Source organism: Echinops telfairi, unplaced genomic scaffold (assembly GCF_000313985.2).
Source record: "Echinops telfairi isolate 266 unplaced genomic scaffold, ASM31398v2 ScPeMD7_7400;HRSCAF=8409, whole genome shotgun sequence".
Taxonomy (NCBI): domain Eukaryota; kingdom Metazoa; phylum Chordata; class Mammalia; order Afrosoricida; family Tenrecidae; genus Echinops; species Echinops telfairi.
In genome coordinates, this window is record NW_022111300.1 from 43189027 (window position 1) to 43213327 (window position 24301).

General features: G+C 41.0%; 1 protein-coding gene across 2 annotated transcripts in view; it reads left to right on the top strand.

The window, feature by feature from the left end:
• WDR7 (WD repeat domain 7) overlaps window positions 1–24301 on the top strand; it is a 349883-nt gene that overhangs the window by 189694 nt on the left and 135888 nt on the right. For both annotated transcript variants that reach the window (XM_004703006.2, XM_004703007.2), the window contains one exon: window positions 8473–8694. In XM_004703006.2, the coding sequence (XP_004703063.1) occupies window positions 8473–8694 (222 nt within the window). The remainder of the gene's footprint in view (window positions 1–8472; window positions 8695–24301) is intronic.

Genomic DNA, 24301 nt, shown 5'->3' on the forward strand with positions numbered 1-24301 from the left:
GATGTACAAATACGCTTTACACAATTGATGTGTGTATGGATTGGGATAACAGTTGTATGAGCCCCTAATAAAATGTTAAAAAAAAAAAAAATATAGTCTCAGAGTGGTGAATTGGTGGTATCTACTTCTCTAAGGTAGATACAATACCTTACAATAACAGAGCACCATCAATACGTGGCTAATAGCAGATATAAAGTGTATCCACTGGTTGTCCATCTCTCATAAAACCGCCTTTAGCTTTAATTCAAATCCATTGATTCCTATTCCAGTTAAGACTGAAGAACTTCATATGTCTTTTAATCCCTTTATTGTTAGCTCAGATAAAATTAATTTTACCCTAGAACTGCACAGAGCCAATTAACATGATCTTTGGAGTTATTTAGTAAAGTGCTTCAAACTGTTAAATATTTCTTGACCTCTTCGTTGCAGTCTCTGACTGCTTTGTAAATGCAGTAATCAATATCTCCCAGCCCTTTAAATAGCTTAAATTTCTCAAATATTTTACCGGAGTCCTCATTAAGCAGTAACTAACGTGTTTACTCCGTTCATGTACATCCAGAGTCAATTATGCTAAATCTAAAGACAATTATGTACTTTTGAGGAACACTGTATGAATGAAATGGCTGCTTTAATGAAATCAAAGGCTCATATTTTGTTAAAAGCAACCTCGTAATGAAGAGACCTCTTTCTCACACAGAACATGAATGCTGTTTGTGACGGAACACGTAGACCATTTATGTCCCTTACAGTTTCAGGCAGCTTCTGTTTTCCACACAGGGCTAGTTGAAGGTATTAATTTTCTTACTGTGATAGGGTGATCAACCGTCCTGTCAAGAAAATGGATCTCCATGTCACCCGTTAGCATGATTAAATGGAGGCATGTCTCTGTAGAAAAAAAAAACCCACCAAATTTTCATGAGACAAATGAAACTGGGGCAAGCTCTGCTTTTATAGAATTATTTCATTTTTAATATCTCAAAATATCTCCCCATTTGGGCCTCAATGCATCTGGCAGAATACACAGCAGCTAATTGTGTCTTCTATTATTGAGACCACACAGGCAAACCCGATCATTTAAAGATGCTCCCAGATGTGAGGAATTCGAGGGGACGGATGGGGTTAGAGGGGCTGCGTGCACTGGGCTCCTGCACCTTCGGCAGTCACTCAGCAGTCAATGCCTCTTTCAGTGGATCCTTTCTTGCTCCTGCCTCTTCCCTTGTTAACAAAGAGCGATCATCTTTTCAGATCCCTGGGCTGATGAAAAAAAACAGCAGCAATAAACTACAAACCTCCAGAATTTCAGCCGTAGTCGTGTTTCGAGCCAGTTGGGCAGTGTCTGGATGAGTGTATGCGCATGCCCAACTTGAATTTACACCAAGTGATGCTCTTGACAGCTAATTAAGATTTCATATTTTGGCCACTTAGCTGAGGGCACCTGATAGGATTCTTCTTAGTAATTAAGGGATAAAATTTACAAATGGCTGTCTTAGAGAACATCACTGAAACTTGTGTAAAGTCTTAATTTCGTAGGGTGTGGGAGTTAAGACAAGAGTGAGGTAATTAAACAAAAGGGACACGGAAGGTGGAGGACAAGGGGGTGGAAGTGGAGCTGTCCAAATGCCCCTGTTGTTTCATTTCCTTCTGGAAGCAGCCCATGTGTGCTTCTGCGCCCCTCCCCCACTCCCTGCCTTGGCCATTGCTGGCTGGGCGGCTGGGGTCAATGCCTTGCCTATTGATCAGTATCCCTGCAGTCCCTTGCTCCAGCAGCTGCTTCATTGGCTGCTTTCAGGGCCTGCTTCAGTACATTAGAATAGAAATCCATAACCAGAGCTGTGCTCATCCAAGCAGGGGAAGAAACTAAATTAAATGGTATAAAACAATCTTGGATCAGGAGTTTGTGCCAATTCATCTTGATCTGAGATGTCACACCGGGCTCTCTGTCTGAGCACCTGGGCTAGAGGCAGCCATAGTGAAAATAGATGGAGCCGCAATCATTCATTTGTCAGCAGAGGAGCAAGGCAGCGGTTAGCAATTCCCTTCTGCAGAGGTCAGCTGACAGAACAATCAGTGCAACTGCGGAATAGAGCTTTCCTTTGAACTATTGTTAGGGAGCATGCTGTTGCTGAGACAAGGGGGAGGGGAGGGGAGGCTGGGTTGGCTTCCTGTTTGGAGACTACTGTGCAAAGAGTAAAACCTTTGCTCAGGGCTCTCCTCCCTCCTGTTTTCGGTCTTACAAATACTTTTGCTTATAAATGCATTGAGAGAGAGAGAGAGAGAGAGAGAGAGAGAGAGAGAAGAATCAAACTGTTAACTATCCTTTCTCCAAGGTAGGGTCCATTTTCATCCTAATCACGAAAAGGTTGTGATTACTGATTTCTTTCCTCCCGTCTTCTTGGGATGGTTAAGGTTTTAGGGTTTCCCTATCTGTTTAGTTGCTCTTTCTATCCCAGATCAACTTTATACTTTGACTCTGTAATAACATTCCAAACTAATACTTAAAATTTGCTCTTTCTCTTAAAACACTTGGGATTTTACATGAAGAGGGAATACTGTGGCATCAGTCTAGACGCTTTCTCGATATTATATTTGTAAGAACATTTAATCTTGGATAGTTATAAGAAATATAACTCATCAGATTTTATAGTGAAGCTATCATTTGGTAACAGTGGAGGGGCATCTTTACAAAGTAGCCTGCTTTATTTTTGTAAATACTGTCTGAAATTAAACAAATTAGAAAAATGGATGATAACTGAAATTCTACACGAAGAATTAGAATTATTTGGGGGTGACTTTGTCCTTTCTGAACTCTTGGTAGATTTTTGTCTGCCAAACACTACTTAAAAGCTAATGGAAAATTTTCAGAACTTTTTACCAAAAAATAAAATCTATGAATCCAAAAAAAAACCCCAACCCAATAATTTTATCATGGTTGTACCACAAATTTCCTTGCAATCCAAGTAAACCATAACCACTGCTTGATATTATCTGTTTTCCAGATTAAAATCATTTTTCCCCTTAAATTTAATGCCCCTGTCTTACTCAATTGCTTCTTACCATCTCTGGCATTCTTTATAATAACTTGCCATTTCTGTTTCTGAGATTCAACCAGATCTTGGCCCAGATCTGGAATCTTTAAATCTAGCTAAATAATTGAATGCAAAGTATCTGGTAAAAGCGATGGGCTCCAGGGTTTCTTAATTCAGCTTCTGGAAAAGGACACAGTCTCTCTCTCTCTCTCTCTCTCTCTCTCTCTCTCAGAGCGAGAGAGGGGGTGGGGAGTAGAGGAGTGAGGGAGCAGGATACTGTTATTTTGGTCAATATGGATTTTTTTTAAAGGGTTCACAGTATTTACAGCTCTTCATTCTCTGCATCTTCCCGCTTAACATCCAAAGACTAAATCAGTCTTCATCTCTCACATTAGTTGCTCCAGTATTGTACTAAACGATCGCCCCACTTCCTCTGCTTACTGCATCTACCTGTCCCCTGTGCTCAGTGGTTTTTTAGACAGTCCACTGCCTAGAGCCCAGCTCTATTATCCTCGCCTTGTTCTCAGGGTAAAAATGAAAACATGAGTCTCATTTCCGCTGCTTTTCTCTTAGCTGTGGAGTTCCTGTCACATCTCCCAACACACTTCCATGAGTTGATTCTGACTCATGGTGCCCAGTATGTTAGAGTCGAACTGTCCCGCAGGGTCTCCTTGACTTTAATCTGTATGGAAGCAGATAGCAGGCCGTTCTCTCAGGGTACTCCTGGGGGAGGGGGCGGGGAGGGGGGCGCTGGAGTTGTGATTGTCAATCGTAGTATAACTAATAAGTTTGATCATGTTTAGTGGTCTTAAATATACTATCCAGAAAGTTCTCATTGATTCTATACTCTACCCATTTCTGATTCCTTTTTAATAGCCTGTAAGATCTGTGAGGGCAGTGCTTTTCTCACCCCAATTAATATTAAATGTAATGCAGGGGAAAAAAAGCATACAGGCCATATTGACACAGTGTTTGCACCAATGGGCTCAAACATAAGTACAATGGTGAGGATGGCATAGGACTGGGCTTTGTCTCATTTTAGTGGATATAGAGGTCACTATGAGTCAGAATCAACTTTCAATGGCACCTAACAATAGCATCACGATGCCAGGCATACACGACACCTTCAGTTCTTACATGGTGAACCACTGAGTGGCTGACAGAATGAACTGCTACCACCACCATTTGTACTTAGTATTTCCTACCAGATCCCTTGCACATTGTCAGTTGTTGTATCTCCTAATCCATCTTCCATCTCACTGCCGTCGGGTCAATGCCGACTCTTAGCAAGCCTGTAGGACAAGATAGGACTGGCTTGTCAGTTTCCGGAGCATAACTGTTAGCAGGAGTAGAAAACCCTGTCTTTCTCCCAACGAGAGGCTGGTAGTTTCGAACTGCTGACCTTGCGGATCACAGCCCGAGTCAACACTATGCCACCAGGGCTTCTCCCCCTCCCATACCACTGCTTAGAATGAATTCTAGCAGTGAATGAGTCTGATGTCACCATCTTATGCCAACTTATTCAGTGTCTTTTTTCTTTCTTTCCATAAACCAAACTTAAAGTTGAAATTTAAGCACATCTTAAAAGGCCTCTCATTGTGTGGTGTCGTTTTAGCCTCTGCTGGTCACTTGTCATTCTTCTGCCATTAGTTATATAGAATGATAAAACAACATTAACAAAGCCAAGAAACATAGTAAAACAAAACACAGGAATTCAGAGGTGTTTTCAGAGGTACATACTCATGTATAAGCCGGGTTTTTCAGCCCATTTTTAATGCAGTTTTTGTGGTAAAATTAGGTGCCACGGCTGATATTCGGGTCAGCTTATGCTCGAGTATATATGGGAGTTGGTATTCTGAGCTCTGAGGGCCAGCTGTTTTGTTGATCTAATCAATATATAGAACAGAGAACCAAGAGTCCAGAAAAGCTTATGGATTAATATTAGAAAGAGGAGAAAGCTGACTTCTAATCATGATGATTCCAGAAGTTTACCTTGTAATACTTTCAGGTCAAATACATAGCTGTGATTGATAAAATGTACAAATAAAAAAGTAAAGAGACAATAGGGCTCAAAAGACATGTCTGTGGGGCGATAATGGAATAAAAAATACGTTTTAAGCTGAACCCATGGGCAGCTTCCTGAGACAAGCTTTACTTAAAATAATGCCATTAACAAAGCTTATAGCTAGGAACTATTATACTATGACATCATTTTCTAAAAAAAATTTAGGATCTTGCCTACCCATAATAAAACTTAAGCTTTATTAAGAGAGAGGATGAAAATGGCTATTTATATATCTGGAATAGTTATCAGTACCCATTGCTGTCAACCATTTCCAACTCAGCAATTCTATAGCATAAAACTGCCCCATCAAATTACTTAGAATATAATATTTATATAAGCGGATTGCCTCCTCTTTCTCCCACAGAATCACGGTTGGCTCTATCACAGTGAAGCACCAGCCTTCTGTTAGAAGTGATAGGAAGGCATTGTATTGGAAGAGAGATTTGTGGATCAGGAGACCCACTAGCACCCAGGGAGGGCACGTTCGTATTATAGATTTTAAGAGGAATAACAGTTTTTGGAGGTACATGCTCACAAGCATTAAGGGGCTACATGACAGTGCTTTACACTATCATTTCTATTTTCTCATCTTCAGGAATTTCTTGATCATGCAAGAAACTCTTCTTGGAACAAATTACACAAACACTGCTAACAAACATCTTCTATCAAACAGTTTCTCACATAAGCTAAAATCCTGACTCTTTCTCCTTTTAGGACCACACCAGTTAAACATTATAAGAAATCAAATTGTCTTAGAGTAGTAAGAACAAGGGATTTTTTTTTAAGGCTAAACTGTAGTTAGAACATGGAATAAAATGGAGTAAATGTAGTTCTTAAATGGAGTTCAGTTTATCTTTGGGGAAGGCATTTGAGTCATGCCAACTGCCTCGGTTTTGAGCTTTGCTTACTCCTTCTGCCCTTTTGATCAAGCCACGGCTAGGGGTGCAGATCAGCCGCCCTCACAGGAGTCAGTCCATGTTCTGCAAGGATTTCTTATTTCAGCGCAACAAGACTGTCAATTTGAACTCTTAAGGTCAACATGGCAGGTCTTATTAGAGATGGCCTGCCACCATCTGGTGTTCACCTGTTGTCGCTCAGACTTCTCTTCAGCACCAGGTAGAGTGTTGCAAACAGCATCATGTTAGAGGAACAGGTTGGCGTTCCAAAACTGTTCAGTGTCAGAACTAAATTTAATTCTCCTTAGCAAAATGTTTTTTTCCATATACATATGATTCATTGCAGCCTAGATGCCTTGAGGGTTGGCTGTGGCAGTAAGCATAATGCGTACTACATGTAGAAGCTCTGTGGTTACCCTGATGAAAAGGAGGAGGAAGCTCGTAGAAGAAAGTACATTTCATATCTCTGATACTATGGGGTGACCAGCTAAAAGTATTAAAAATAATGTATTATTGTACTTTCCTGTGCACAGCAAGCGGTATGAGCAGAACGCGCTCCCGGTTGAGCTGGAAGAAGAAACCAAGGACTATTATTTTAAACAAAGGGATTTAAGGGCTTCTGTTAAGCTACCTTGCCATCAGCAATATTATTGGGGCTTGGTGGCAGATACAGTATGAATAGTTTTTCTAATTGTAATATATTGTAAGTAGGAACAACTGTTCAAAGAAATGACTAGTCCCACTCCGATCTATCAGCAATGGAATTACCTGAGAGTACAAATTCTCTTTTCTGCAGAGAGATTAATTTCAAGTCACCATTTCATAGTAAGCTGCCATGGTATGCATGGATACTCACAGAAACTTCAAGTGCCTAAGGTGCATTAGACGAATATAGTCCAACCATCTGTACAAGGTGAGGTCCAACTATATAGGGTGACTCCTTGGGCTTTTCCTCTAAATAAGCAGACCCACCATGTACAAAGACATACCCAACGGGGTACAGAGCAGACCTGCCCCAGTGCACATATTAGGAAATGGACTGGGCAGGTTGACTCTCTCAGGCCTGACCACGGTGGATAATAACTCAAATTCTAGGGGATCTGAGAGTGGGGCAACAACCAGATTGTTACTGTAGAATACCAAGCATTTCTAACAAGGAGGTCACAAGGTGTGGAATGAATAAAAGTCGAGCCAGGTCCAAGTAACGTGAAACAGGGAGCTGTGATGAAATAGACATTATTCAGTGCCAGTGACCCATGTAAACGGTTCTTCAAAATCAATAGTAAAATGAGGTGTGGTTTTATCATCTAAGATGGCTCAGCATGGTCCTGTGTAGATGAAACGCATGATACACTCACTACCATTCAACTTGCTGGCACTGCCCATTGGTAGAATTAATTTGAAACACTTTTCTTCTAAACACCAGTAATGGTTATAAGGAACATAAATAGAATGCTTATTAAAATTTCAAAAGGAAAATAGGTTAGTGAGAAATGTTGAGTCTTATAAACATTAGTGTGTTTGAGGTCATCCATATTGTAACATTGTAGTAACAGTTTCTTTCTTTTATGGCTTGGATAATTACCCATTGTGTAGAAGTACCACATTCGTTTATTCATGAATTAGACATTTGAGTTGGGTGTTTTGGCTATTAAAGAAAATACCATGAACATTCAAGTATAAGTTTTATGTGTGGGCATTCCACCTGGGAGTACAATGTCTTGATCATCTGTTTTCCAGAGTAACTGCATCATTGTACATTCCTGCCAGCAATGAATGTTCCCCTTTCTCTCCGTCTTCAGTACCACTCGCTACGTTCTGCCTTTTTATTTCCGTCATTCTAAGGCATGTGAAGTGAATGTATTTGCATTTCCCTAATGACTAATAATGTTGAGGATCTTTTCATTTGCTTATAGGCTGTTCATTTATCTTTGAAGAAATGTGTATTCAAAACATGCCTACTTTTTAATGTAAGAATTTTAGGAATTATTACTGGGTTGTAAGTGTTCTTTATATATTCCTGATATAGTCATTTCTTAGTTATGTGATGGACAATATTTCACCTTAGGTTGTCTTCTTATTTTCTTGATCTTGTGGTTTAAAGCACAAAGGTTTTTAATATTGGTGAAAACCAATTTGTGCATTTTTATGTTGGTAATGTTTTTGGCATCCTGTTTAAGAAATCATTGCCTAACCTAAGGTTATGAGATTTATACCTGTTTTCTTCTAAGCAAGCTATAACTTAGAAGATCTATAGATCTTCTAAGAGATCTATATGCAAGTTATAGATCTGTAGTTCAGTTTAAATCCGTTTTTGTGCATAGGGTGATGTGGAGGTCCAATTTATCTCTTCTGCAATTGGATAACCAGTCGACCCAGCACCGTTTGTTGAAGCTTCTTTCTAGAATGATGAATCTTGGATGTGTTTCTAACTATATGCCTTTTTGTCTCGATAGTCTTCTAATTTACATTCTTATGTTTTCAGCTTGCCTGTCAAGCGCTCCACAGATGAAAAAAATGTCCACATCGTATGAGGAGAGACGGAAGCAAGCTACCGCTATAGTTTTACTGGGAGTGATAGGAGCTGAATTCGGTGCTGAAATTGAACCTCCTAAACTGTTGACCAGACCTCGAAGCTCTAGTCAGATCCCCGAGGGATTCGGTTTGACTAGCGGTGGATCCAACTACTCACTGGCCAGGCACACATGTAAGTTTTTACATTTCTAATACCTATTGATTACTTTATGGAACATAACCAGAAAAATCTTAAAATATCCTGGACATATTCTAAATTATAGCTCGCCTACAATGTAGAAATGAAGTTAGTATAATCTGTATAACTCACTGCTTTTTGTCTATAGTTATCCAAATCTGCTTTGAAATGTTAACGCATGTTTTTTTTATAGATTTTATCCTTAAAATAACACTTGTCTGAGCTTTCTGACTTAATATTTTGTCATGATTCTAGCCAAAACTTATGAAGGGTAAAACTTCTAAAATAATATTTGAAAATCCATGCAACCTTTTGTCCTTGACATGTTTTTAAAAGTAAGGAATTGGAGTAGAACATCAATTTTCTATTGTGCATACACACACACACACACTGCCACTCTATGCTTGGTTTGATCGTAGTAGGGAGGCTGTTTTATAAGGTCTTCTGGTGCTTCAGTGTGAAAATTACTTTACGTAAGATTCACCATGTTTCTGCCATGTGGCAAAATCTTGAACAGATTCCTGTTATTTTATGAACTGCATATAAGTCTTCTGACGGTAAGATAGTCTTTGTAGAACTATCTATTCTTTTGGGACTTTGAACCCAGACAATATACACATATTTGCATGTTCCTTTGTTAGTTGGGACAGCTTATAAAGCTCCACTAGACGATTTTCACATGCTTTCGTTGTAAAACCAAGGAGCAAGTTTTAGGGGCTTTTATGATTAAAATCCTCAGATTTAGCTGCCGCTTCTGTAACTTTCTTCTAAAGACTGTTAATTCAACATGTACTTCCTTGTGGCCAGTTGTCTCTTGCTCTCCACTTGATATTGAGAATCACAGAGTAATGATAACAGATACTCTATTGAATACATTTACGAGAACACAGCCACCAATAGGGCAGCAATCAAATAGCTGCCTCTTGAGATCACTGCTTTCTAAGCTCTTTTGCCTGCCTTAGTCTTCATGAACACTGTGCAGTGGGGCACCTCTGTTGTTACTTTATGCACATGTAGGCTAGTGGGCACCAGAAGAAAATGGCTGCTTTTGTCTCAGCCTAGTCTGTTGGTTCCATAACCCGTTCCTTTAACCATCGTGTAAATTGCTGCACTTCCATTGGTGCCCAATAGAGAGCGATCTGACATGCGTTATCACTTTATAAGTTAAAAAGCGCTTTCTTTTTTATCCTTTCACTTCATCTTTAAGGATCCCTAGTGGCTCAGTGGTTAAAGCGTTAGACCCCGAACCAGTATGTTGGCAGTTTGAGCACATCCGCTGATGTACGGGAGAAAGGTGAGGTGGCAGTCTGTTTCCGTAAAGATGGACAGTCTGGGACCCTGTGGGGAAGACCGCTCTCCTCTGGCTTTAGCTTGAGTTTGGTGTGCTTGCTCTCCAAAGCTGAAAGGAAGACATCTTTAAAGAGATTCTGTTAAAGAGTGGTAAATCCTGAACCCGACCTCATGCTTCTTCTGACCTGAAAATCCATGTCCTTTCCCTTTCCAGTTTCCCATCAGGCACACCTGCTTTCCCGCTCCTGCAGAGCACCACATGCTGCTGGCCCTGCCTCTTCAGTCTCTTTTCTCACATCCTGTCCTTGCTGTGTCCTGCTGTCCGTTCCCCAAACGCTGCTCAAATCCCACACCATTCTTCAAAGGCTCTCTGAGGAGGCCACCCATGTCCCCTAGAAAGAGCCCCGGCCTCTGAATACAGACAGCCTGACTTAGAATCTCGGCATCCAGCGATTAGAAGTTAATGACATTTTGGCATGGTTTTATCTGGCAGATGCTAAGATTTTGCCCACCATCTCCTTTATTCAGTATCGAGAAATGTCTCTTCGCATATATATTTTTTCCGAATATATATTTTTTTCGAATATATATTTTTTGTTGACAATGAAAACTTTTTCTTTTATTGACAATGAAAACTTTTTAAGTGTCTTAACATTTCCAAAAGAGAGTTTTGAGGATATTTTGAATACTGGTGTTTAAAAATAAAATTGCTGGGTAGCTCTTTTAAATGTATTCAATAAAATATTTGCTATCACTATGTGAAACCCAACATAATTTATGAACAAAACCCATGACCAAGCTTTTCTTTAAAAGTCAGACATCTTAGACCCCTGATTATTTTCCTCAGAGAAGATTTCTGCTTTTATGTTTTAGGGAAAAGACTTCATTTGCAAATTGAGAATCTGAAAGTCAATTCCATTAAAATAACCTGTGTCTTAAAGCTATTTGTGTTTCTACAACTAGCTGTTCTTTGGAAAGCAGCAGCGGCAGCTCAACCCCAAGACTTCCACTGTAGCATAGGCATGTCCCAGTTAACCAGGTTGTGTCCCAGTCCCCTTCCATCACAGCAGAAATGGAGAAAGTGATTATCATGTCTTGAATACTCATCTTACCCAACCCATAGATATTTCTAGAGTTAGATATTTTTATCCAACGTCTAGTACAATCTAGGGTTAATTATTGAGCATTTACTCTGTGGCAGGTATTTGCTATCTTATGTGATCAGATATGTCTTAGTCCTATTCGCATTTGTCAGATGAGGAAACTGAAGCTGTACCGAGTACCAAGCACATGCGTGAACCATTTGTGAAGTTGATCTTTATTTGTGGTGCCAATAAACTGCAGGCACAGGTTAAATGTTTTGTTTGATTATACTGTGAGGGAGTACCAAGCCTGGACAAGCTCACAACTCTAACTCAGTTTATTCATGCCAACCACTCCCATACCACCCTTACGCCTTTATGTTCTAAACAGCAAAATTCAGAAGGAGAGTATGTAGTAAGATGGGAAGGGGAGTGGACTCTCTCATTCCCGTCCCCAGCACCTTACCCACTGAACAATGAATAAAAACAAGAGCAGAATCAGATACCACGATTCCAGGTGGCGGATGAGTTGTTAGAGAGTTGGGGTAAGTCCAGGAGCCGGGAAGAGGAGGTGAAGAGATGGCCTCCTAGAAGTAGGGAGAACCTACCCACTAACATCGAGCACATAACCTACCCACTCACATCGAGCGCATACACTCATCGCAGCCATTAGGGACCGGGTTGGGCAGTACTCCACACTTGGAATTCAGAAAGGGAGCTAATCTGAGGGAGATGACAGCCCAATTTTTAAGGCATTGCAAAGTGGCCATGGGAGTTTGAACACCCCACAGTTGGGAGTAGGGTGCAAAGAGAGATCATGGCCCGCTCTGAAAGGATGCTGTTGAATTTGACTGAGGCCTGAGGTGGATGGGCACCAGGCCAGGGAGGAGAACTGCAAAGGGAGCAGGGTGAGGGGTGTACTGTGGATAAATGTGCAATCCAGAAGGTAACTACGAGCTCCCTGCCCATACGCGGACATCATGGAAGAGCCTGTGCAGGGGTGCCCATGAGAGAAAGACAGAACCACCCACCTTCCCTCCAAGAAAGTGGAGCCCCACCACTCAGGTCAGCATCTGTAACCAGTTAGACTACACCCTTCCTCTGCGTGCATATTGAATCATGTAGATCAAGCATTCACCACTTGAACTCCTGAATCGGCTTTAAAAAACCTAGAAGACTCTCTAGTGATTCTCAAGGTATGTTACAAGACTCACCACCTCTGCGTCAGTTCTGACTTACAGATGCTGTAAGGTCAAGTGCCCCTGGCCCACGAGATTTTCAAGATTGTGAGTCTTGTGGAGTTGGGCTGTCAAATCTTTCTATCAGAGTGGCTGTTGGGTGTGCGCTCCAGTCTCAGTGAACAGTTGGCCACTCGGGTGCTTTGATAATTCGGGATTATGTCAACTTGGACGGGCCAGTATTCTCCCATGATTTGATCCAGCATAGTAGTCAACTCCATGATGGGCTCTTCTATGAAGCGGCGGTGGGGAGAAGTGACCTCCTGATTAATCTGGTCATAGCCATCACATGACTGAGGGACTTTTCATTCAGGGGGTGGCCTACTCCTAGTATAAATGGACAGTGTGTGGATTTGGATCCTGGGTCTGGTTTTTCAACCCTGTTATATCACTTGCCAATCCCAGGAACCATCAGCAGACTGCCGGCCCATCTCAGAGTCATCCAGCTAGGCATCCACCAGCTGGTGGTCTTCCTTCCACTGCTTCCTATTGGTGAGCTCCTGTAGCCACAGGAAGTAGAAGGCTTCATGTTCCATCAGACCCCTAGACTTGAATCAGACTGGATGTACCCACGTCTCAACCGTGCGCTCCATTTCTTGATAGCCGTCTTTCTATATACACACTCAAGTGTCTCGGGTTTTTGCTTCTCTAGAGAACTCAACCTAACACAGCTTCCAATCAGAAAAATTTCCCACAAAAACCAGAATATGGAATTTAAAGTTAAAACACCTAAGATCAACAACAAAAGAAGTAAAACACAAAATCACCCAAAAAAGGAGCAAACAAAAGCAAAATATAAAGGAAATTTTCTCTTATATAGAGGCCAAACTAACAGAATGAATTGATATTTATCAAAGTTTGGTGTCAAATATGTTTAAAGAAAACTGAAATTACACACACACAAAAATTGAACAAAATGACTCAAAAAGGAAATTGAAACATAAACAGCTTAAAACAAAACAAAAAGCACCACCACCACCACCGGAAAACACCACCATGGAACAACAAAACAAAACGAAAACACCACCACTGAAAACCTGGACGTGAATGAGGCCAACCGAATTAGAATGGGAAAAGAAACAGTAGAACTGAACAGGCAGAAAAAGAAATTAGAAGACCAAAATAAATTAGCATCAAAGGACAAAGAAAAGCCAACCCATTCTAATGGTGATATGGGATTAAATAAGAAATCCAGCATTAGAATTGTAATCCCAGAGCACCATGACACCAAAAGCTCAAATCATTTTTCCAAAAGATAATCAGAATTTCCAAAACCTGAACAGAGTACCAAGCCTGCAAATACAGGTAACTTTAAGGACATTAGAAGCCCTGGTGGTGAGGTAGTTATGCATTGGGCTGCAATGGTTGGCAGTTTGAAACCACCGGTAATTCCTTGGGAGAATGAGGGGGCGCTCTACTCCCGTAAACAGTCTTGGAAACCCACAGGGGCTCCCTGTGAATCATCATTGACGCAGTGGCAGTGAGAATTTAAAGAAGTTAGCTTTTCCACTCATCTGAAAAATGTTGATACTTTTATCTACCTCTTAGCCCTATAACACCTGAATTTTTAATTTCAGGAAAACAATTTTTTTTTGTTTTTATTCTTTCATAGTTATCAATATATATTAATATATACATTTAATTAAATGTTATAAAATGTCACACTCGGCATTATAGGGTTAAGGTTCTTGGGGGAAAATTTTAATTACTTCCTGTGGTAGTTACATAATCTGTTGTCAATTTGAGAGTATTAAGGATGAAGGGGTGGAGTTTGGCCACAGCTTGATGACCTCATTTGGAGATGCTAAGGAGATAAATGGCTCGCTGGAGGTGGGACACTCCCTCACTCCCTGCTAAACATTCCTGTTGACAAGACACATGGAGTTACGCTAGAGCCTAGGAGTTGGAGGAGCCATGTGGAGACCCATGCCAGTACTAGTACTTCCACTGCCACTGGATCCACAAGATTTTCCACCCACTGGCCTGAGCTCTTCCTGCATTTGGCAGCATTGCATGTGTTGCGTGAATCTGCAGAGGAACTCAGGTATCGGCCATATGGGCTACTATCGGACTTAAGGACTTGATCTGGACTGGGCTGGCATGTTTCTTAATATACAATTATTCTTTTAAAAAAAATCATTTTATTGGGGGCTCGTACAACTCTTATCACAGTCCATACACACATCCATTGTATGTCAAGCACATTTGTGCATATGTTCCCCTCATCATTCTCAAAACATTTGCCTTCTGCTTGAGCCCTTGGTATCAGCTCCCCACTTTTCCCTCCCTCCCTGCTGCCCCCTCCCTCATGAATCCATGATAATTTATAAATTATTAGTTTGTCATATCTTACACTATGCGATGTCTTCTTTCATCCACTTTTATGTTGTCCGTCCCCCAGGGAGGAGGTTATATGTAGATCCTTGTAATCGGTTCCCCCTTTCCACCCCACCTTCCCTTCACCCTTTGTAATGCCACTCTCACCACTGGTCCTGATGGGATCATCTGTCCTGGATTCCCTGTGTTTTCAGTTCCTAAATGTACCAGTGTACATCCTCTGGTCTAGTCGGATTTGTAAAGTAGAATTAGTGCGGTGGGGGGGTTAGCATTTAAGAACTAAAGGAAAATTGTATGTTTCATCATTGCTACATTACACCCTGACTGGCTTTTCTCTTCCCCGCAACCCTTCTGTAAGGGGATGTCCAGTTGCCTACAGATGGGCTTTGGGTCCCCAATCTGCACTTCCCCTCATTCACAATGATATGATTTTTTGTTCTTTGATACCTGATCCCTTTAACACTTCGTGGTCACACAGGTTGGTGTGTTTCTTCCATGTGGGCTTTGTTGCTTCTGAGTTAGATGGCCGCTTGTTTACCTTCAAGCCTTTAAGACCCCAGATACTATATCTTTTGATAGCTGGGCCCCATCAGCTTTCTTCACCACATTTGCCTATGCACACATTTTTCTTCAGCGATCGTGTCGGGAAGGTGAGCATCATGGAATGCCATACAATTACTCTTTTATATAAAGCTCTTTTTAAAAAAAGTTTATAAAGCTCTTTCTAACACATGTATGAGTGTCTATGAATTTGTTTCTAGTCTACCCAGACTAACACACCTCCTTTGTATGGGATTTGCATCCATATGTTTTCTTTCTAAAGGCCCTTATGCCTTTTTCTGCAAATCATACTGATTGCCACTGTCCATAGTAAGACCACATTTATTCCTAGAAGGTGTAGATAAAAATACTTTTCTTTAACTATATTAGATATATGCTTAAATCCTAAATATTTTTATTTGCTGTTATCTAAATTTTTCAGTAGGACATTTCTCCCTCACCCTCATTTTACATGTAAATACTGAGTTCAGATCAAATGGAAAATTTGACTACTAAATTTGTGTATAACAGCCTCACCATTTTTAGCTGAGTTCTGACACCTGCAATATAAACCCTATCTTCATGATGCCCCACAAAGCTGAAAGTATTTACAATCTAGATATATGCAGGCAAAGTTGGTGGGCCTTTCTTACCATTTAACATATAACAGGGCTCTGGGGTGACTCAGAAAAACAATATCTGAATACTGCTCTGTGGTCGTTTGGGGGTTATATCCTGGTGATTTTAAGTAGTACCAAGTCTTTTTTAGCCAAATTTTGGTCTAGGATGTGTTGCAGCATTGATGTAAATTTCTTTCTACTAGCCATGTAGTAGAGAATGAGAGGTCTTCCAAAAGTTCACATAAAACATGTATTGTGAAAAACAAGACATAAACTTCAATTTATTTTCACACCAAAATAAACTAATACTAACTTGCTATCCCATGTCTGAACAGCATCTAGTTTGAGACACTAAGAAGGTTAAGAGTATAGTTCCAAAAGAGCCCCTATGAGAGCAACATGAATTCCATTGAAATTTAACAGCACACATCCAATATTTGGAGCTTAAGTGGGAGAATGACAAAATCATTGTTGTATTATGAAAAGTTTATAAGGGACAGTGGTTCAAAGAGATCAACAATTTACAAATAACATGTTAAAAAGGGACAAGACCGTGCTGATTAAGTCTACAACTGCAAATCATCCACATCCATTAGTAAGGAATCGATCTTGCCTGTGCGCTTTTTGAAAAGGACAGAAGATTAACAGCTGAAACAGTAGCCAACACCATGGGCATTTCAGTTGGTTTAGCTAAAACAAATCTGACTGAAAAATTAAAGGCAGGCAAATTTTCTCTTCGTTGGAAGACAGAACTGTTGTGTCCAGATCAGCTGCAGATGAGCAGAATTTGGGATTGAAATTTCAAACAAGTGATATCAAAACCCTGAGGCATTTCTTGGAAGAGTTGTTACAGGAGGTGAAACAGGGCTTTCCCAGCAGATCCTGAAGACAAGCAGAAGCAAAGCAAAGGCGGCTGAGAGGTGGGGGTGCTCCGACAGACACACAGGGACCAGTCAAGAGCAAAGTCACGGCACCAGGTTGTATTGTTTTCAGACGCTCCAGGCATCTTGCATGTTGGCTTTGTAGATAGCCACTGACAATAATATTTTCTAACAAGAGTAAGGTGACCAGATGTCCTGCTTTTGGTGGGACAGTCCTGCTTTTTAACAATTTTTCCCCCACATCCTGCGGCGTTTTAAAGTCCCGAGTTTTAGAAAGAATGCACGGCAAGCTAGGGTATACTGTTTTCAGCTGCCGTGTGGCTATTTCCCCAGGATATGAGTTTTATCAATGGTGTCCCACTTTTGTCCCGCTTTAGCAATGTTAAAATCTGGTCACCTTATACAAGAGTGTTTTGAGAGAGCCCCAACTTTAGTAGAAAATGGACAGGAAAGCTTCACTAGAGAGTCCTCTCAAGCATGACAGTGTTCTTGTTTGTTCCCCTCATCAAGCAATGGCAACTTTGCGAGAGGGCCGATGGGAAATCTTTTAAGCATTCATCTTACATTCTGATTTGACTTTCTGTGACAATTTGGTCCAAATTTAAAATATCGGTTAATAATGTAAAAAGTCTGGACCGTCAGTATTTTTAGGAATGGTCCTAAACGGCTGTTAATCGTTACTGACGAAAGTGTCTTGACCTTGATGAAGCTTAAAAGTTTATGGCTCTTAATTTCATTTTTTCACAAACCTGTTAAAGTCCCCTTAGTTAATTTGATTTGGTTTTCAATTTTAGAGCAACTTTCAATTTCCTTGATGCCTTATACTTGCTGTCTGAATTGCAGATTGAGTGATACGTTTTAGCACTGTCTTGCCAAGAACTTTTGGTTTTGTTCAAGACCTTTCTATTTCTGCTTCTTCAGTAATCTTGCTCTGATGTTGTCTGACAGCTCCGCAGAACGATTCCTTCTCATTTCTGCACCTTAATGTATGTGTGTTCTAGAATCCCCATAGTGAACCTACTTTATTTTTATAAATTTTAGCAGTTTCATATCAGGAAGGGGCAATGGATAACATCTACCCGAATCCTTGAAGAGCTGCAGAACTTTCAATGTTTCTCTTAAAAGTGGCCACACATATTTTGTGGATTTGTTTGATACCTTGCCATGCCTTTTAGAAAACACACTTTTGTAAAACCACTGAATGCTAGAGAACCAAGTCTATTTTATTTCTTTACACTTTGGCCGCGTGGTAATGCCGATAGGTGCTGTTGAACTACCCAATTCACTTGGTAGATGCCGACGACGCAGATCTGTTAGACATGGTCTGAAAGCAATAACTACAGAGCTGCTTCCTTTTTCACTTTAAATGATGTGCGACAGAGCCCCAAGGCTCCATGGAGATGGCTCAGTGGCTACTTGGGACCTTAAGACTACTTCAAGTACAAGTGCACAGCAGATGTCTGTGTGAGGTAGAAATTGAAGTCTGGGGTCACATTATATCTGTGGAAAGAAACTATTTGAAAAGAGCTAGACTATTTTCATTTCTTAAAAAGATATAGAAACCTATCCTTTGAACTCAATGATAATCAATATTGTTTTATAAAAATTTTGGTAGTTTTTCTTTTTTTAATCTGAATTGGTAGCGGTCTACAGAGCCAGATTTGTTTTCCACTCAACAATTCTTAAACATTTTGTTTCATCTCATTGCTATTTCCACAGTGAAACATCACATCCTACTTCTTCCCTGTATTTCCAGTTTCCGTTCCTTCTTTTACTAAGTGCTCCAACCTTTGTCCTTGGGTAAATATTGCCCTTTTGATCTCAAATGGATGATGGTTCTAAGGAGTATATACCTCTCTAGTGTTACTGTACCCCTTATAGACCTATCTTTTGTTTGGCTGAAAGTTGAATCCTGGAGTAAGTTCATTTTTAGACCTGAAATGTTACTGAAAAGGCCATCGTTTTTAGGGTTCCACCTGTCTCTAACCAGTATGCCTGGATTTTTGTTCTTATAATCAAGAAAATTTTTATCTTTCCAACAAAATCTGCTTTATTTCAACTAATTTCAGTTTGATGATCATGCTTTCTTTCCAAGTATACTTAGTCATTCTTAATGCTTGTCTTTCGCTTGTACAACCACAAGGAAATCCTATGATTCTAATAAATTCAACTTTATCTTACCATCTACCTTCCTACCTTATTTGACTGGCTTATTTTCTCATCGGGTAACTGCCAAGCCTTCCTGCTTCTACATTTTACATTTGACCTCTTCCAATGCATTTTCAACATAGCAGCCATGCAGTAGTTCATTTAGAAACCTAAGTCAAATCACAGTACTCACTGACTTTAAAAAGCTTGCAGCAGTTCAAAAGCCCAAACCTTACACAATGTCCTAAAAGGCACTCCCTGAAATGACATTTCTATTTTCCACCTTGCTTCGTCCACTGACTTTCTTGTTCTTCCTCAAGCCCTCCAAGGCTGCCTCCTGCTAGAATGTTCTTCCCCACACTACCAGCTTGGCTCTCCCCTTACATTCTTGCAGACCTTGGCTTACATTTCATTTTTCCAGTAGGAGCAATCCAGACTACTTCTTCCCTCAATGTACTTCCTTCTCCAGGAGCCCACGCCCCTGTATCATGGTCTACATGTTCTTTTCTCCATACTGCTCCTGGCTTGCTGATAGTCTATGTATTTATAGAGTATATATATGTACATAATATTTACAGTAGCTAAGCTTCGCACACAATCCTGAATGATTCTTGGTCTATGTGTCCCAAGTATGTACAACACTGGCATACAATAGGTGAACAAAATAAATATGAATGGATAAGTTTTTTCTAAAGCATTAATCACACAACATAGCTTTTGTGGGGATTTTCATGTTCACTGGGGCTTTTTCCTTTGTTTAACTTTTGAGAGAACTTTGCTAGCATATTTTAAAATATATATTACTTGTTCACCTGGATACTTGTGGTATTCATTTTCCAATTTCGAAAAAAGCATCCAACTGGTTAAAAAAATGATTATAGGAGGGGGTTCTATCTCCCCTCCACACCCACCCACCCCCCAAAAAAAACCCCCAGAAAGCTCTGCTGGGCGGAGCTTTTGTAGTACACATGTTACCCACTAGGCGAGCATCAAGCAATTTGCTCTGAGTTAGTGCACTGCACCCAGTGGCATCGCCTGACAAGGTTCTCTCTGGTCACAGTGAATTTTTTCCTAAAAGCAGTTTTCACTTGATCCTCACTTTTTGTGATGGCCAATTTCAGAGAACAGCATGGAGCTGTGAATTTTTGTTTCCTTCTTGGGAAAAATGCTGCAGAAACTATTGTGATGCTGAACATAGCTTACAGGGACAGCCCTATGGGAAAACCTTATATGTGAATGACTTTCTCATTTCAAAAGAGGTGAAGTATTGATTGATGACAAACCTTGGTTTGGATGTCTGCAAACTTCCCAAACGGGCAAAAATGTTGACAAAATGTGTGCATGTTGTGCTTGAAGACCGATGATGGACTTCGCCATTCAAGAGAAGGAGAAGTTATCTGGACTATCTTGGAGCTCGGTTCAGCGAATTTTAACAGAAAATTTGGGAATGAGAAGGGTCACTGCAGATTTGTGCCTAGGTTTCTGAGTCGATACATGCCATGCTTTGAAAGAACAGCTTCGAAGCGACCCAGACATATTTGTCCAAAGCCATTACTGGTGACAAGACATAGTGCTAATCTTATGACTCTGGAAGCAAACATTAAGCAAGGTAGTGGAAGACGCCATTGTCACCTCACCCAAAAAGCTCATCAAATGAAATCAAAGATAAAGATGCGATTCATTTGTTTTTGTGTTGTGAGGGGGCTAGTGCACTTAGAGTTTATTCCACCAAGTCAGACTGTTAATCAAGTTGTCTATTTTGAGATTCTGAAAAGATCGTGTAACAGTGTGCAACAAAAAAGACCTGATTTGTGGCAGACGGGGGACTTGTTTTGCCAACAGGACAATGTACCTGTTCACACAGCCATCTCAACGTTCCAGTTTTTCACCAAAAAACAGCATGCCTCTCTTTTCCCACATACCTTACTCACTTGACCTCACTCTGGGTGACTTCTTTTTGTTTCCGCAAATGCAGAGGGATGTGAAAGGATAGCAATTTGACAGTGTAGAAGAAGGGAAGAAAAAAATAAGGAAGGTGTTGTAAGCCATCCAAACAGATGAGTTTGAAAAATCTTTCCAAGAATGGAATCTCAGATTTGACAAGTGTATTAAGTGTAATGGAGTGTTCTTTGAAGGTGATGAGGTTATTTTGTTTAAAAAAATTTTTTTTAAATACATAGCTTTCACACACAAAAAATCTGTTTTGGCGGGTAACCCCCTTGTATGATTATTTCAAGAGAAGTAAAAATGACAGTTGTGAAATTCAGATAAGGGTTCGTGGTAAACAGTGGGTAGAAACAAATTAATTAAAATGCTTAAGAATATTAAGCAGAATCAAAAAACCACATCGTCCTTAATTGAGCCACATTAGATACATTCTAACCCAGGATGTGGCTGCCCTCACTGTTATTTTTACCATGAGAGTGTTAGCTAATGGTCATAATGTGTACTTGGAACTGCAAAGGATATAGTAATATAAATACCCAGAAATTCAGTGGCTTCTATAGTAGATTTTTTAAAAACTAGATAAACTTGTCTTTTTTTTTTTTCACTTTTATTGGGGGCTCGTACAACTCTTAATCTCCATCCATCCATCCATCCATCCATCCATCCATGTGTCAAGCACATTTGTACATTTGTTGCCATCATTTTCAAAACATTTTCTTTCTATTTCAGCCCTTCATATCAGCTTATTTCCCCTACCTCCCCCGCCCTCATGAACCTTTGATAATTTATAAATTTTTTTTCCATGTCTTACACTTCACCCACTTTTCTGTTGTCCGTCCCCCAGGGAGAAGGCTATATGTAGATTATATGTAGCTGTACCAGTGTACAACTTCTGGTCTAGCCAGATTTGTAAGGTGGATTTGGGATTATGATAGTTGGGGGGAGGAAGCATTAAAGAACTAGAGGAAAGTTGTAAGTATCATTGACGCTATACTGCACCCTGACTGGCTCATCTCCTCCATGCGACCCTTCTGTAAGGGGATGTTCAGTTTCCTTCAGATGGGCTTTGGGTCTCCACTTGGCACTCGCCCTCATTCACGATGAAATGATTTTTTTGTTCTTTGATGGCTAATACCTGATCCCATCGACAGCTCGTGATCACACAGGCTGGTGTGCTTCTTCCATGTGTGCTTTGTTGCTTCTGAGCTAGATGGCCTCTTGCTTATCTTCAAGCCTTTAAGACCCCAGATGCTATATCTTTTGATAGCTGGGCACCATCAGCTTTCTTCACCACATTTGCTTATGCACCCACTTTGTCCTCGGTGATTGTGTTGGGAAGGTGAGCATCAAGGAATGCCAGATTAATAGAACAAAGTGTTCTTGCATTGAGGGAGTACTTGAGTAGAGGATCAATGTCCATCTGCTACCTTAGTACTAAACCTATAAATATATGCACATAGATCTATTTCCCCATTATCATATATAAATATATTTACATATGTACATGCCTGTATTTAGACCTCACTAAATGTCCTTTGTCTCCTAGTTCTTTCCTCTATTTCCTTTTACTTTCCTCTTGTCCCACTATCATGCTCAACCTTCATTTGGGTTTCAGTAATTCCTCTCGGTTACATTGCCCTTGATCAAGCCCTACCAGGCCTCCTACACCCTCCCCACCATCGATTTTACATCACTTGTTGTTGCTGTGTCCCTGGGTTTGTTAACACCCACTTCCTTTCCCCTGCCTCCCTCTCTCCCATGTCCCCCTGGAACCATTGGTCCTGTTGCTTTCTCCTTCAGATTGTTTATCCTGTCCATCTTATCTACATAGAACTGCAGAGATAATACTATGCACACAAAAATAAGACAGCAAAACAAAGCAACAAAAGAAAACAAAACAACAACAACAAAAAAGAACCGACACACCAAAAAAAGCCTAAAAATAGTTCAATGTCTGTTTGTTGTTTTCCAGTTGAGCCTGATGGGGTGCCAGGCCCTGGTCTCAAAGTCTAGTTTTGGTTTTCCCTGGGGACTTCCTTGCTCTGCTCCCCTTGCTGTTCTGTTGCACACCCTTAGTGTTTCGCCTCACTGTGATGGGGTCAGATTGGGTGCAGTTCCCGCACTGTGTCTCCGGTGTTGTACCCGGTAGTGCTGTGGGTCAGTGAGGGACGTTATGTCTCATAGTGGGGCCGGCCCTGTGGTCCTCTCTGTGCTTTGGCTGCTCTGAGCAGGAATATCGTCCTCAGGGCTTGGGGGGCCAGGGTGTGCTCCCCTCTCCCTCCCTCCCCCTTCATTGGCTCCTGGGTGCTCTGATCAGACATGTCGCTCTCCCTGAGCTGTAGCTTCAGTGCTGTCCTCTGAAGTGAATTCTTCTGCCGGGAGCCGGGGCTATTCAAGTAGTTGGGATTGGGGTCAACCCCTCAGACCTCTCTACTGTAATTCTTGAAGGGAAGATGCGAGAAAGGGAAGTAGATCCGCCAGGAGACAGAAACCACATCTTTTAAAGGGACAAGGAAATTTAAAGTTGGCGCCCCACCCCCCACCCCCAGTGAGACAAAATTTTAATGGGCTGGGCTGTTAATGGAAAGGTTGGGAGGTTCAAGTCCATCTAGAGACTCCGTGGAAGAAAGGCCTCTGTAAAAGCAACCACTGAAAATCCTTTAAAGCACAGTTCTACTTTGACCCCTACGAAGACATCGTGCACTGGAGTTGATTTCTTGCCATCCGATGGTCCTGGTCCAGAAGCAGTAGGTGCCAAAGAGCCTCTCCTAGTCCTGGGATGAGGGAAAGTAGCAACCAATGGGAGGAAGGAGAAGTAAGGCCTTCTTTCAAGGTTAAGGTTTGACCTCTTCAAGAGGAGCACGGTCAGCGCAGGAATACCCAGCCTGTGAGTATAAAAAAATACTTGCCCAGAGGGTGCAAGTAGAACGGTCAGCACTTGCCCGAAGAGGTGGGCAGGTTGAAACTAGTAAGCTAGTCTAGAAGCTTCAGGAGGGATAGAAGGTCCACAGAAGCCCAGTGCACTGTGACTGGAGGGTTGGGCTGTCCAGAACTATGTGAGGTCAGTGTCTTTGTGCCACTTTGACCTGGCCTGGTAACTCTGGTAGCCTCTACTGACAAAGCTGAACATTTGCCCAACTGGCATAGCAGATGTTCACAGGGTCCATCTCCAGTAGTAAAAACCAGCAGGAGAGAAAAAGGGGATGGATGACTGGTCTAGACGGAGTAAGTAATTTATAGTTATAATCCTAAGATATCGTCTCATAAATTATACCTTCTGGTTCACCAGAATTCTATGCTCTAGTTCAGTGGTTCTCAACCTTCCTAATGCCGTGACCCTCTAATACAGTTCCTCATGTTGTGGTGACCCCCCAAGCATAAAATTATTTTCATTGCTATTTCACAACTGTCATTTTGCTACTGTTATGAATCAGGAGACCCTTGTGAAAGAGTCATTCGACCCCCAAAGGGGTCGTGATCCACAGGTTGAGGACCGCTGCCCTAGTTGGTCTTTTATA